The 16,433-nt window shown below is 31.5% G+C and overlaps 1 protein-coding gene across 5 annotated transcripts; it reads left to right on the top strand.

The window, feature by feature from the left end:
• The first annotated feature begins 2,889 nt into the window (after window positions 1-2,889).
• LOC139891176 (uncharacterized) lies at window positions 2,890-9,341 on the top strand. 5 transcript variants are annotated; one of them, XR_011773551.1, is made up of 6 exons: window positions 2,890-3,207; window positions 3,638-3,809; window positions 3,896-4,080; window positions 8,267-8,289; window positions 8,922-8,968; window positions 9,215-9,341. XR_011773551.1 is itself a non-coding variant. In XM_071874127.1 (5 exons), the coding sequence occupies exons 1-5, from the start codon at window positions 3,011-3,013 to the stop codon at window positions 9,238-9,240; spliced, it is 465 nt and encodes a 154-aa protein (XP_071730228.1). In that variant the 5' UTR covers window positions 2,890-3,010; the 3' UTR covers window positions 9,241-9,341. The 5 variants fall into 5 exon arrangements, 1 of the variants encoding a protein (XP_071730228.1); XR_011773548.1 differs by lacking the exon at window positions 3,896-4,080 and having other exon boundaries at window positions 8,873-8,968; XR_011773550.1 differs by having other exon boundaries at window positions 3,899-4,080; window positions 8,267-8,968.
• Window positions 9,342-16,433: the final 7,092 nt, after the last annotated feature.

Here is a 16,433-nt window from a genome sequence, read left to right as displayed (position 1 = left end):
AGTCGAAAACTTTAATTAAGCATACCGAGCAAACCGTTTATCGAAATTAAGTGATTCCTAAACGTAAACTTAATAGGTTTTCATTGAAGCCGCCATTTTGTTACTGAAGTCGCCGGCTTGGTCTACACAGATACACATGCTTTTTTGCTTGAGGATTATGTTTAGCTTGAAGAAGGAGTAACCGCCATAGGGAAGCCGTCGGCTTGGCCACCGTTTCTGTACCTTATAAATAGAGGCCTTCTGTTACAATATTCAACACCATTTTTTAGGGTTTCTTTGGCCAGTTCGAAAAATCAAGTAGATTTGGGTTTTATTCAAGTTTTCAAATTGTAATTCAGGTACGATCTTTCAAAGTATCAATTTAATTCAATTTTTATCTTCATACTACCTTTAAGGTACATGCCTATCTTATTTTATTGTTAGTCTCTTATTTTGTTTACTGTTTTTAAATACTGTTCGTCTATCATTATGAACTAAACGTTCTTAGTGGTTATGTGAACAAAAACTAAATTTGTCTGGAAATCAGATGAAGTCATCGGCTTTCTCAGCCCAAGCCACCGGCTTGGCTGAGCCTAGCCTCCCGCTTCGTGCTTCGTATTCTGTAGTTCTTGGTTTTTTCAGATCTGTATAATTGGGTTTCTGTGATGATTATTTAAACTGTTTTGAATCTGCTATGCTTTAATAAACTTGTTTGTCATGCTTAATGATTAAATAACATGATTATAGGTTTGATTAACACTTAATCCAACGATCTATTATTCGATTGATCTAGTCAATCAAACTTTGTAATTGGATTGCATGCAACTAGGTCAAACAACATTGGTATTAATGAAGTTGTTGAATATGAAACACACTTATATAATATAATTGAATATTGTCAGGCTTAATCAAAAATCCTTTGTTTGGATGTGTTTAGTTAATGATTGCATGAGAACTTGGTAAATATTGGCTTTCAGCTAGTAACTTGAGTTGATCTAATTGAGTTTTATAGTATATTTATTTGTTAATCTATTTGCATATTAATTAATCCCCATCATAAGATTAAATTGAGATGTGTCATGCGATTAAATTGATTACTAAGAATTAAGATAATAGTTTTGAACATCACTTAGCTAATATATGCTTTAAGTCCTACCTATTGAATAATATGCAACGTTTAGCTTAGCTTTTAGGGATAATAATTGGTCTATGATTATTATTTTTCTTTGTGTTAATATAAGTTATGAAACTTATTTAAGATGATTCTCTCATAAGTTATTTGTTCATGTAACTACTTTTCTTTTATAATTGTTTATTTCATCTTAATATTTATTCTATCATTCTTAAGTAGTTTAATAAAAGTTTTTAAGAACATATCTTTGATTATCTTTTTCCTGAGAGATAATATTCCAAATCTAAAACAACAACCGAAAACAAAAAAATCTATCTCTAGTTCTTTAATAAGAGCTAGACTACATAATAAACCAACTTAAAACCGCATCTACGCTTTCTTGAGACGATAACCTGAAATACTACATCTGATCATGTCTTGTTGCTCGTTAGAGTGTTAAAAGTGAATTAAAAGGTTATATAAATTTAAAAGTTTAAAAAGGCAAATTAAGCACTGCACACTTACATCAGGTTGTTACATGACGATTTTGGACTATCTGTACAAAACGTCCAAACTTTTGGATTTTTTCAATTGCAAAAATCAAGGTTGGACTATCCGTGCAATATTGAGCAAACTACAAAGACTATCCGTGTAATTCTTTGTTCATAACATGAATTCAGACTTCATTTACTTCTATTTCTTGCAATGTAATAAACTTGAAAACGTGCGGACATCTCGCCTAACATCTGGACTCTATCTTTATTTCCTAAACTTCAAATGTTGCAAGAAGCTAACCTCATTGCTTCTTAGGATAGGAAGGAGGTTCAACATATTCATTCATTCCGCAAAAAGATAAAACAATATTGACTTAATGCAGCTTAACGTGTGTTCTAGGAACACACGTTAGCAGATCTCATATAAAAAATGAAAAAAAATATTTAAGCTTGATTTAAGTGTTCATCATTTTGAGGCATATCATATTGAAGTATTTGGTCACGGTGTGACCTAGCCCTTAAGGGTAGTGTTTATCAATTAAGTATATTACATAAAGCTATCATACCACATCACATTGTTTTACAATTAAATATTTCAGACAATCTTGTATTTCTCAAACTTACAAAAAATTCAATCGAGAGCTTACAACAATGCAACTAACTTTTATAACAGCGGTTCGAGAGTCATTGAAGGAGCTCACCAAAGTGGAGCCACTCACTCGATCATATACGTGCCACGTGTATGGAGGAAATTACGGGACCCACACCCAGATGGTAACGCGACTAATTGGGGAAACCCCCTGTGAGGTTCGAACGCAAGACGTTACGCAACGTAAATATACCATTGAGTTTAGCAAATAAGTAGCATATTTTTTGTCTACGACGGGACTCGAACTCATAAGAACTCATAACCTCAAAGTTACTGAACTTTATTAATTTCTCTGGGTCAGATGCCCTTTGGTTGCATTATAACAATGCAACCAATTATATATATAGTATAATACAGAGTACTATTTGTTTGCATTTATTTTACCGCTGATAATAGTAAGTAATCCACAAATTAACAAATACATTCAAATTAAAGTTATGCCTTTTAAAAAAAAATGATCTCTATCTCTACTATATATAATAAGAAACACAAAAATAGATCATCTCAATTTTGAACTTCTAATCCATTTATAAGTTATCATTAGATCTAAACCATTAAAACTCATGTAATGATTATGACCTCATAATTTTTAAGATTAGGAATAATGAGAATAAAATACCCTTACAATTAAAAAAAAAAACACGAGATGAAATATAGAAAACATGGGTTCTCCCATTAGGGCTGTATCTCTAATTACGCCTCTTCTATAATCATCATCTTCAAAAATCAAAGGCAATAATCACTATAGAACAAGGTTAGCGGGTTGATTTCCATCATATGAATCGTTATTGTAGCATAATTAGTATCGAAAATCAGTCGTTAACATTCCTATTAACGAAAAAATTGCAAACCCTAGCTTCAATTCGCAATTCTTCCTCGAGGATGGATGACGGTACCTTAGCTTTGAATTGCATCAAAAAAATAGAATCGTCTGTGATTTCGTACCCCTATTGGCTGATACGTCACTTATTCAGGTACACTATATCATTAGGTGTATTTTAACAACTAATATGTTTTAAATTAATGAATAATCCTATCCTATGTTTAATTTGTCGGATACATGAATTTACTGGCTTTATTTAATTTAATTTGTCAAATACATGATTTAAACATATTTGTTTATATCAATGATTAAACAGTTTGTCACCATTTAGTAAAAAAAAAACAGCCTCTACTGAAGGAGTGGCAGTTGAATGTTACCATTGCGTTTCGTGCCTTTATAGTGGAAAAAGGTGGCTACAACCTATGGACGTCATAGAACCCTAAATGCAATAACTTTTTTACAGTGTATTATGTTGTTGCTCTTTATTTTACCAGCTTTATATATGGAACCCTATATGTATAAATACATTTGGACTTGAAAGCCTTTGTTACCTCATAGTTTAATTATAAATTGTTTTGCAGTATGTTGCGTTATGACTTTGTGGAAGAAATGCCATTTGTGGATAAATCTAAAGGCGGCAATATAGGCGGAGTTGTTAATTTAAAGTCAAACTGCACATCATCAGTTATGTCATCAACTACAAATTCTGGCTTATTCTTCTTCAAACTAATGACATCACTCCTATCACAAGAGGTATATACAAATCCATCTTATTTCACATTCTTAAGTGGGTATTAAAGGGTGGCAATTCTAACCCATTTTATTTACGAATGGCTTAGAAGTTTTACCAAATCAGATATATGAGCAACACCACTTATGATCACAAACTTGATTTTTGACGTTTAATGAGCTGCTAAAATTTGACAAGCTTCAATCCACATTGATGTTAATTTGTTATTTGAGCAACACACTGATCATCACTAGAATTTGGCTTGGTGATCAACTCCGTGTACCAATTGTTCAGGTGAGTTACATTTTATATTGTTCTTTCTTCTCGGTATTTGTTTAAAAGACATTGCCTTTGGTACAATGTAAATCTCCTCTTTTTGAAACTCACGTTCTCTAATTAAGTAGCACAAAAACTATTACAGTGATTAGAGTTGAGAAATGGTAAGACGTGCGACTAAGTAGGTTGGGTTAAACGGGCCATTTTTATAACCGTTCGACAGGAGCTGGTCTTGATTGGGTCGGGCCAAAGTGTAATTTTTACGTGTTGTTTTAGGTTTTGTATTATATCATGAATCAGTCCTGTAAAGTTGTGGGTAATAGTGGGTCGAAGCTTTAATTTTTCATGCACTGTGTGCAAATGACGAAAACTTTGTTACCTGAATTCGATGCTTCCATAATGTGTGCTCCACGTGTATTTGATATTTTGTCTTACTGATGAAAGTTGTGAATTATTTCAAGAATTGAATTGTTAAACAGTTTTGCCATATTATATGTGCTTATATTTATGTTTCTATGAAAAATTTAGATGATGATGTGCTTTATTTGTTTTACTGGTAATGTAATTATGCATATATAGTTGTTATGGTTTTAAGTTTATAGATGTGTTCATAGACGTGTTATGGTCTAAAGTGTTTGATTACGATGTTGATGAAGCGGTATTTGATTCTGAATCTATCAAAATTTATGATTATATTTGGTTTCTTCTTATTTATTGTTAAAGAAGCAAAAATGATTTAAAGTTCGATATGTAGTATTGATTGTTCTTAGATGAGGCTAACTTGGTGGACTTAACATGAGTCTGCTTAGATGAGGCTAATTTGGTGGACCAAGTCATTAAATCCTATATTTAGAGTTAGATATGCATTGGTAAGTTTGTTTAAGTAACACACAATATGCTTATAAACTTATATGTTGCAAGTGTCATTAACTCTATCTTTAAAAATACAACCTTTTGCAAGTGTCATTAACTCTAATTTAAGCGCTGCTTAAAAGTTCAAAGTAAGATAACTTCACTAGATTTTAAGTCACATTTATTAAAATTGAGTATCGATTTAGTCTTTTAGTCAATTTTGTAAAGCATTCAATGCTAATCATCATTTTAATGTGCTAAAATGGGTCGGGTTGATAGTTGACTTAAAACCAATAAGGAAAAAAGATATCTTTTGGTGTATCAAAATGGGTTGGGTTGACTTAAAACCAATAATGAAAAAGATGTCTTTTGGTGTACCAAAATGGGTTGGGTTGACCCAAAATAGTAGAGTATTAGGTTCTATTTACTATGTATTTAATGTTTGTTTTTTTTAATGCCTGCTTTTTATTTATGCAAATGCAACCTATTTTTGAGACTTAATAAAGTTGTTTCTTATTATTTACTTAATGTTGAGCAGTTTGGGGTAGCATAAGAATCTTCAAGATAATAATAAAAAAAAGTAAAATATCGATACATTCTTTAATACTAACAAATTAGAAACATAGAAATCAGTTGGCACTGTTGTAGTTGACCCGTTCAGAATTAAGTGTTTTAGGTTGATTTGGGTAGAAATCTAAAGCATGTATCTGCTTCATATTTCTTGTCATGAAAATGATGGTGCTTCACATTTCTAAACAATTTGCTTTAATGTTGCGTTATGGGAAGAAACTTGCAATTTAAAATAATATTTATAATTTATAGTTATAATTTATAATTATAATTTCTCCTATACAATTTTGTAACACCCCGTTCTTCTGTTACATGTTATTCTGAACGTTGTTTGAGTTACAAAGTGTGTAACGTATCTTTTCAACCCCAAATAAAGTTTGAGTTGATGTTTCAAAACCTTACCATTAGAAAGTAGACCATATTATGTTTCTAAAGATATTTGATTCATCGAAAACGGAGTTACGGTCGAAATGTTATGGCCAAAACAAGTTGCTGATTCTGATTTTGCTCGGCCTCCATTTTGTGTAGAATGGAGCAGCACTCCACCATTTGGAGAGGCGCGCCGATTTCCCCTGATGCATTTTTCAGCCTTTTAAAGGGTTTAAATGAGGGGTATTATAGTCCTTTCGCATATGGACGGGTTGGGGACCTCAAAACTGATCCAAAACCTTATCCTAACTCATTTTCTTCCTTCTCCTTCACACTCACACTTATCAAACCCTAGAGAGAGATAGAGGGTTTCTAGAGAGAGAATTGGAGATTTGAGGAAGAAGAAGGGTGATTTGGGTCGGGTATCAAGAGTTAAAGTTGTTCTCCTCGTTCACGGCTACATTGTGATAGTGTTTGTATGTTCTAACTCCGAATTTCATTTGTGAGATTTGATTTCAAAGTTAGGGTTTGAACTTAAGTTGTTGAGAAACCCATTTAAACTCATGAAGTGAGTTTATTGATGTTAGTAATCGGGTTTTATATTTTCGTTGGTGGATTTTGGGTTGGTTGATGTTTTGGTCAAGTTTAAGGCTTGCAAAATGAGTTTAAACACTAGGTTTAGTGATTATGGAAGTATTGAAACACATTTGAGTGTATTTTGGTTGACTAATTTTGAATTGGGTCAAAATTAGGGTTTATGTGTCGAATTGGGTAAGTTAAGTTTTTAACACTTATGATTTAGTTTAATTGGTGTATTAGGACCATTTTCACTTGTGTTAAGTGATTATTGGTTGGTTTGGGCGTCGTTCATGCTTGGAAGTGCATTTGGGTCGAAATTGCACTAAGTGTCAATTTGAGTCGGTTTGTAATCTACCCTAATTGTGTTATGTGTATTGTGATAAATGGAATAGGTACATTCCATTGGCGAGTTGCGGGTTATTCGGTTGCATTCATCAAGGCGCTAAGGTGAGTGGAATATTTATACATGTATGTATATAATTTGATTGTTTGCGTGCAACGTGCAAGTGTTATCCGGTAGGATACGCTTTTCGTGGGCCACAATTGGGTTGGGAAAATATAGTGAGTGATATCCGTATGGATAGCTCTTCGTTGGCTATATTTGGTTTGCGTTAGGTGGTGAGTGATATCAGGAAGGATCAAGGTTTAAAAAAACGGAAACGCGCCTCGAGGCGTTTCCCCTTTGTGAGGCGAGGCGTATGCCTCGAGGCGAACCGAGGCGTACGTTCGAGGCGGAGTTAAAAATATATATTTTCTAATATATGTATGTATAAATATCAAGTTTATTCAAGTTATTTTAGTTTTGTTAAACTTCAGGGACTATTATTGTTATTTGACAGAAGTAAAAAGAAATTAAGCTAGCTGTAAATAATAAATAATGATAAATAAATAATAAATAATACGGGTAGACTCCAGATTTGAGCAACATGAGCATATTTTTCTCTCTCCAACTTATCTTCTTCTCAACTTAAAAACCCTAAAAGAAATTAAAAAACTACAGCCGCTATCCTTCCTCTCTCATCTTTTTTTCTCTTTTCACGTCTCTTACGGCGAGATCTGCACAATTGACCGTCGTTGACTGCCATATTTTGCTAAACAACATGAGGCGCACGCTTTTCAGTCACCTGTGAGGCGTACAAAAATCGAACCGCCTCTCCAAATTAGGCGTACGTTTTTAGTTGGCCTTTGAGGCGTACGTTCCTAAACGGGTAATTCGAAAATCGTACTGAGGCGCGCCTCGAGGCGTACGCCTCGACCGTTTTTTTAAACCATGGGAAGGATTGACTCTTTGAGACCACAATTGGGAATGGGGGCATGTGGTGAGCGGTTAACGTTTGACCTATCGTTCTTCGTCGGCCACATGTGTGAGTTAGGGTAAGTGGTGAGTGTTAATCGTGAGGATTCTCTCTTCGTTGGCCACTTATCGTAGGATGGTAAGCGGTTTCGCTTTTCGTCGGCCATCCTTGTGAATGAGGTAAGTGCTAACGGTTCGGTTGCACTTTTCGTCGGCCTCATGGTGCTTAGTGGTGAGTGGTTAATGTATTTGACCTACCGCTCTTCGTCGGCCACGTACGCGTTGCGATGGGTGGTGAGTGGTTAACGTATATGACCTACCGCTCTTCATCGGCCACCATCGAGTCGAATGTCGACATTGTGTATATTGGGTTGTGTGAGTTTATTTATCATTGCACGTTTGATTATTCACTTATTGTGTTTTGCTAATGATATGCGTTGTTTGTGTAGGTGTATGCAAGTGATTGATTTATGTATGTATGCGTATAGGTATTGCATTCACTAAGCAATTAGCTTACCCTCTCGTTGTTTACATTTTTAGGTTCGGAGGCGGACGTGGCAAGGGTATGCTTGGGATTTAGATGATTTCCCCTTTTGTTGCTTGCTTGGATTACTTTTGGATTCGACCTAGGATTGGGTAGTTTATCCCCAAACATCATGCTCGTAGTTTGTTAGGAAATTAAACTCATTTGGGTCGAAATCGCTACTTTTAAAATGTAAATGGGTCAATGTGGGCTCGGGGTTTCGTAAACTTATTTTATTGTCCCGAAAACTTGAAAAGTATGAATTTGTGTTGTTGTAATGATTTAAAAAAGTGTCGGGTTATGGGAACGTGCTTGGGTGAATTTGGGTAAAAAGTCTCTAGACAAAAATGCGAAAAACAGCTGAAACAGCTATCTGCGCGTCGCGCAGATAGTGGCGCGTCGCGCCATTTGTCTGATTTCGAATATCAGATTGCTGAGCTGAGCTCGGGATTCATTTCACGTGTTACCGCGCGCCACGCAGCCCAGAGGCGCGCCGCGCCAACTTACTGAGATTGAATCTGTTTTAAAAAAAAATGTACGTTAACGGTTGGTTATCGGGTTGAGTCGTTACAAATTTCAATATCAGGATTGTTTTAATTGTTTTTGAATTGATTTTTATTTAGGTTAGGTTTACCTCTTTGATTTCGACATAGGAATGAATGTATTTTACAGGGATGAGAATAAGGAGAAGGTTTTTACAAGGATAAAAGGAACCAAAGGTAATGTTGGGGTAACTAACAAAGAAACCCTAATTTTATTTCATTTTAGTCTATATAAAAGTGTAAACACTTGATCGATATTTTAACTTGAAATTGAATTGAATGGGAAACATGTGTTGGTTCAGAGAAGCCTAATGTGTGACTGAATTAGTATTTTGGGTTTATAGTTACAAAATTGTACGCAACTTTATATGGTTTACTATTGTTTAGATTCAATATTTGACACTCCCCATCTGGATCCTGCAGCATTTGCGGGTGCGGGTTATGTTTAGAACAAGCTTAAAGTGAGGGATCGCATTGTTATCGTTGCTGAAAGGTTTATCACATTCTGTTGGTGTCTTTCCCGAAGGATTTCACTATAGGAAAAGGTACATATCATCTACATTTAAATGAAAGATCTTCGTATCAAAACTCACAAGATTACATTAGTTTATTTAAAAAGCTAACAAGTTTTATATGCTCTAAATTTACAAATATAGTTATATAGTATTTAATATTATCAAAATACATTGAAGGTGAGGCCTTAATAACTACTCAATATTTTTTGATTTTCACTGGGTATATATGCGTAGGTACTAGAGGCTTTGGAACAGTCTACAAACTGCCAATGAGTGATGTTTAAGGAAGCTTACATAAATGCCTAACTTGGTGATTGCTGGTGTGTTTTTTATCTTCTGTATGCTTCAATGATATTATCTATTCGTTTTTAATTAAATTTCACATATCATCACTCATGCAATGGGATGCTGTGACAACCCGGAAATTTCTAACCAAATTTAAACTTTAATCTTTATATATATTCCCGACACGATAAGCAAAGTTTGTAAGTTGAATCTCTAAGAATTTTAAACTGTGTTCATACACTCATTTAACCTCGATCAAATTCCAATGATTCACGATCCATTATATGAATGAACATGATTATATATGTATATGTGTATATATTATAACTTGAAAACATTAACAAAGTATTAGACGTATAATACTTTATATAAACGTAATTGTTTCAAAATATATTCTAATAGTTATCAATAGAATTAAAAGATGATATCAAATGATTGAATTATTAGTTACATTGAATTATAATTACGGGTCTCTGTTAAGAGGTCCACTATGATTTGAGAAATTTATTCTTTTTAACGGTATTCGGAATAATTGGTAAAGTGATTTATTAGAAGGAACAAAAGTGTCAATTAACGGGAACTAGACAAGGGTTAGTGGAGATTTCCGTTTGATTTTCAATTTATACTTTACAATAATTGTCTCGTGACTTTTGATAAGATAAACTATTAAACTTGTATATTAATTAACGTGGAAGTAAAATTGTAGAATATAGATAACTTAGAAGTTGGATATCGACAAGTTAAGTAAATTAACGTTTTACATTAAAATGATTTTATATGTTTATCTAACCTTTAGACGTTATATCACGTTGCACCAACAAACGTTAAGAACTTGAAACCTATGAAAAGTATATTTAATTTTATTTTTCTAAAATGTTTTACGATATAACAACCTCTACTAATATAACTTTTTAGTAAAATGATTCTTAAAAATACTTAGTTTTGGAAAATAAAGTTTTCATATTTATTTAATATTATTTCAAACGTACAAAAACAATTTTTAAAGAACTTTATTAGTGAAACGTTTTATAAGATAATTTGTTCATAAATTTTAAGGAACTAATTAAAGCTTGTATTATAAATTACTTATATATATATATATATATATATATATATATATATATATATATATATATATATATATATATATATATATATATATATATATTGTTTCAAAAACGTAAAACGTGATACGACATGATATTTTCTATTACTTAAACGTTTTGAACTTCGAAATATAATTAGATAGATATTTCAATTATATATAAGATATACAAAATTATATTTTGAAGTAAGAATATATATATATTTTACAAATGCGTTAATGTATAATTTAAAACGTTTCGATATTATTAAACGTATTTTAAATAAACAGCGAGCCCCTGATTTATAGAAGCAAATGACCACAACGCTCAAATATATAAGTTACATTTATTATAATATGATTCACCGACGTTAAAGTCTAATTTTTGTAAAAGGTACACGTCGCGTAACGAAAAGTGTTAGTTATCTAAGCATACGAATATGCGTTCGAGAAACCGGAAATGGGACATTAGTCGTGTAACAAGGTACGAGTCATTGGAACTAAATTTATAAGTTAACTATGAATATAATTATAATATAATATATAATTAATTAGATAAATTAAATATATTATATATATATTATTAATAAAAACCGTCGGCACAAAGAAACAAACGATTGTGGGTTGGCAACAAGAGCCATGCGATCGCATGGGAGGTCTGGACAATTCAGGTTCTATAAAACGCAAAGTCTGGTGCCGAATTCATTCATATTTCATCAATCTCTCTCTCTCTCGTATATATATGTATATATATATATATATATATATATATATATATATATATATATATATATATATATATATATTTATATTATTATTATTATTATTATTATTATTATTATTATTATTATTATTATTATTATGAGTAATAATAATATTATTATTAGTAGTGATAGGATTATTATTAGTATTATACATAAAATACTACGACAAGGTTCTGCCCGCGTGATTTCAAAATGAGTTTTTCAAGTAGGATATGGCTAAGAAAATTATGGGTTATAGCTATGGAGGTGATGGGTATGGTTCATGGGTATGCTCGTGAGGATAATCTAGTATTTATTGTCTCCGTTGCGTCTATGTACCTTTCCTGTAATATCGAATCTCAATATTGATACGTAAGCGCTCATAATTTAATTTTTACATACTAATAGTGTATCCCTGACTAGTGCTCGAGTATATAGGATTATGCATGCTTGTACTTGTGATATTGCCTTTAGTTAGGTTATGTTGAATTCTGAATTAGTTACATATGCGGTTGAGATAAGGTATAAGATATGCATGTCGTTGGAAAGCTAACGAAAAATTAAGAACTTTTCATTTAGATATCGAATGGTTTCGATGAACAGATTTGGAGTTATAGTCAATTGAAATTGGTATTATTATTAAAAATGATTATTATTATCGTCGTTATTATCGTCGTTCTAGTTTTATCTTATTGTTATTATTATTATCTTTATCAATAAAAGGAATTATCATTAAAAATTGTTATTTTTTTTTATTATTACTATCGTTATTATCGTTAAAGTTATAATTAGTATTATTATTATTATTATCTAATTATTATTATTATTATTATTATTATTATTATTATTATTATTATTATTATTATTATTATTATTATTATTATCATCATTATTAATATATATATATCATTATTTAAAAGTGGTTATTGTTATTATTATTATTATTATTATTATTATTATTATTATCATTATATTATCATTAAAATAATTATTAGTATTATCGTTAATAATGTCATAGTAATTATCAATATTAGTATTATTGTAATTAAAACTAATATTAGTAACACCTAATTATTTTGATTACTATTATTATCATTATTATGAAAACGATATAAAAGACGATTAAAAACTATTAAACGAAACGATTAGGAAATAATGAGTATGAGTATCATGACGAAATTAAAATTTTATAAGATATTGATTTAGATAAAATTATCGTTCTTATTATTTTTTTTATCATTAATATTATTATTAAAAGTATCGTTAGTATTAAAACTATCAATTTAACAAAAATTATCATTTTAATAGAAATGTCATTATTATTATAAAATATCATTATTATTATCATTTTAAATAGAATTATTATTTTAAAGTTAATATTAAAAAGTATCGTAAATATTAAAGTTATCATAATTAGAATTATCATTTTATCATAATATCATTTTTAGTAATTATAAATATTGATATTTTATTAATAGAATAATAATAATTATTATTACAAAATAATACAACTTTTACTTATTATTATGAACAATGTTATTGTTATCAAATAAATATGTAATACAGATAATATAATTACCTTAACCTATCATAATATTTTATGAACTTGATTACTTAAGATATATAAAAGTATATCTTTGTATAAAATTTTATTTATTAATAAATGAATTATATTATTTACTCTAGTATATCTTTTAAAATATTTAAAAATATAAAATGACGATATTTAAACTATATATTAATCATGTATAGATTTTTGGTAATTATTTTGAGTCAAATTGACTTTTGTTTACTTTTGCATATTAGTCTCGAGCATTAAGATTGTGGTACACTATGACTTGACCTAATTTGTTAGTCAAATATTGACCAACATACAAATATATATATTTAATTTAGGTTCGTGAATCCGAGGCCAACCTTGCACTTATTCAATGACGTTAAATGTATTTTTACTACGAAATACAGTATGGTGAGTTTCATTTGCCTTTTTACCCTTTATATTTTTGGGTTGAGAATACATGCGCAATTTTTATAAATGTTTTAAGAAATAGACACAAGTAATCGATACTACATTATATGGTTGAATGATCGAAGCCGAATATGCCCCTTTTTGCTTGGTAGCCTAAGAATTAGGGAACATCACTAATTTTGAGAATTAGTGCACGCCTAATTGACGCGAATCCTAAAGATAGATCTATTGGGCCTAACGAACCCCATCCAAAGTACCGGATGCTTTAGTACTTCGATGTTGTTTTATCATGTCCGAAGAATTTCCCGGAATGATAGGGGATATTCTTATATGCATCTTGTTAATGTCGGTTACCAGGTGTTCAATCCATATGAATGATTTTTGTCTCTATGCATGAGACGTATATTTATGAGAAATGGAAATGAAATTCTTGTGGTCTATTAAAATGATGAAAATGATCGATTATGATAAACTAATGAACTCACCAACCTTTTGGTTGACACTTTAAAGCATGTTTATTCTCAGGTATTAAAGAAATCTTCCGCTGTGCATTTGCTCATTTTAAAGATATTACTTGGAGTCTTTCATGGCATATTTCGAAGAACGTTGCATTAGAGTCATTGAGTTCAACAAAGATTATTATTAAGTCAATTTATAGTTGGATAGTGGATATTATGAAATGGTATGCATGCCTGTCAATTTTTGATGTAAAGAAAGTTTGTCTTTTAAAAACGAATGCAATGTTTCTAAAATGTATCATATAGAGGTCAAATACCTCGCGATGTAATCAACTATTGTGAATCGTTTATAATGTATATGAATGGGTCCTTTCAGTTGGTATCAGCGCAGTGGTCTTAACGAACCAGGTCTGCATTAGTGTGTCTAACTGATAAGTCGTTAGGATGCATTAGTAAGTCTGGACTTCGACCGTGTCTGCATGTCAAAAGTTTTGCTTATCATTTCTAGTCGGATATCATCATCCTTAGGAAATTACCTGTTATCATTATTAGTCTAGACACATCTTGCTACATTAATTGCATGAGTAGTGTATAGAACAAAATTCATATCTTAGCGTATCTGCTAAATCATATCTTATCGTATCTGTTACTTTAAACTTTGTCTGACATATCCCGCAAATTCCTCCGAAATCTATGAAATCTTTTGATCTATATATATAGATATCCTATGTAAATAGAATACCACCCGATAGCCGGAAAATCATTTTATATCAAAAAATCCTTTATCCAATCGTACGAAATGGAATTTGTCATCTGTTCAAGTCACTCGGATTCCGAAATGGAATCCCATTCAAGCTCCGAAAGCAGTGTGACCGGAATGGATCAACCAATCAGTCATCATCTATTCTGGATGAATTGGGGATGGGTTCGTAGCCTCCTCAATCATTGGAGACAAGAAGAAGGCGATCCTTTCCATCCACCACATTGCCCTCTTAACGAAGAACCTGAAGCACTTACCGACGAACCTGTCTGAAACACCATTTTGTCTCTCATTTCCAGAGTATCTCGTCAAAATTATATATTACATCAAATTTTAGATTTTATTTATCCACTCGTCCGAACCGACAATCACCCTGGTGTAATAGAAGAAGTTAACGAGCTTCGCGCTCGGGTAGTGGCTTTGGAGAATATGGTGCAGAGATTACAAACACCAGCAACAGCACCAGCAGCATAACCAGTACCACCATCATCAACGCCAACAGTACCATTACCACCTCCAACCACAACCGCGTCGTAAACCTTAACTTCACAATCTGTCCCACGAGCATCAACGTCATACGCACCATAGATACCAAGGAGTACCAACAACAATAACTGACGAAGTATTAATTCATAACTTTATTGGAGAAACATTCCGCGGCAATTATGTAATCTCTAAAGTCTTATAGATTATCAAATCTAGCCCTAACCATAAATCAGTTAAGCGAACCAAAATGATAGAAGGAAGAGTAGAAACCCTGAAAAAAATGGTGTGTGGTTAACAAGCTAAACTTGTTTTACCAACAGCATCATTAGTACCGTCAGCGTCACCAGCATCGTCAGTGCAGTCAGCATCAGAACCAACAACACCTATAACATCACAAACTCCGTCAGTTCAAGAATCACTGTGGACATCATTACGAATCAATAACGCGTATATTGTATCAACGAGTTATGAAGAATTAACTCATTCCCTCTGAAGAAATTATATGTATATTTTATATATATATATTTTGTAATAAAATAAATCTTTCCGTGCTAAGCTGTTGTGTGTGAACCTTAACTACTCGGTTAATTCATATTACAAATATGCTATAATGTACGTCCTTCGCCCGCAACTTAACCATCATTAACTACAATCTCTGTCTCAATTCAACAAATTCCAATTCATAATAAATCAAGTATATATTTGATTGCCCGAAACTTTTCAGATAACATCATTCGTACTTTGCGAAGTTCACAAGAATTTAACAAAAACCAACATCACACCTCAACAAATAACGAAGTATTGGTTCATAATTTTAATATTATTGAAGAAATACTTATGTAATCTCTAAAGCCTTCAAGGGATTATTCAATTATAGTTCCAATTGTAAATCGAATGAGTTTAATTTAGTATTAACTCATTAAAATCTATGTTACATCTGAAGAGAATATATACACATATATTTTCATAAATACTGTAATAAAAATTCTTTTGTACAAAATATTAATTGTGAAATTTTTTAACGGGTAGGTAATACCCGAGAGATATATATATATGTATATATATTCACAATTAATATGTTACATTCTTCGAATTTGATTAAGCAAATTATCAACTATACTTCCTACTTTCACAATAATATACATTCTTTCATAAAAATCAAAACAACCATACTCATTCAAAACCAATTACATATTCCGATTTTGAAACCTCAAAATTCTATTCGAGATATACCCGGTACCATCACTTTTAGATTCCTACATCTTTCAAAGCTATACTTTGACTTCAAAACTGTGTTAGAACATCTAATGTATATTAACGATTACAATATGTGTTCAAACCC

The sequence above is a fragment of the Rutidosis leptorrhynchoides genome, chromosome 2 (genome assembly GCF_046630445.1).
Source record: "Rutidosis leptorrhynchoides isolate AG116_Rl617_1_P2 chromosome 2, CSIRO_AGI_Rlap_v1, whole genome shotgun sequence".
NCBI lineage: Eukaryota > Viridiplantae > Streptophyta > Magnoliopsida > Asterales > Asteraceae > Rutidosis > Rutidosis leptorrhynchoides.
The sequence above is the reverse complement of the archived record's forward strand: the minus strand, read 5'-3'. Positions and strand labels throughout refer to the sequence as shown.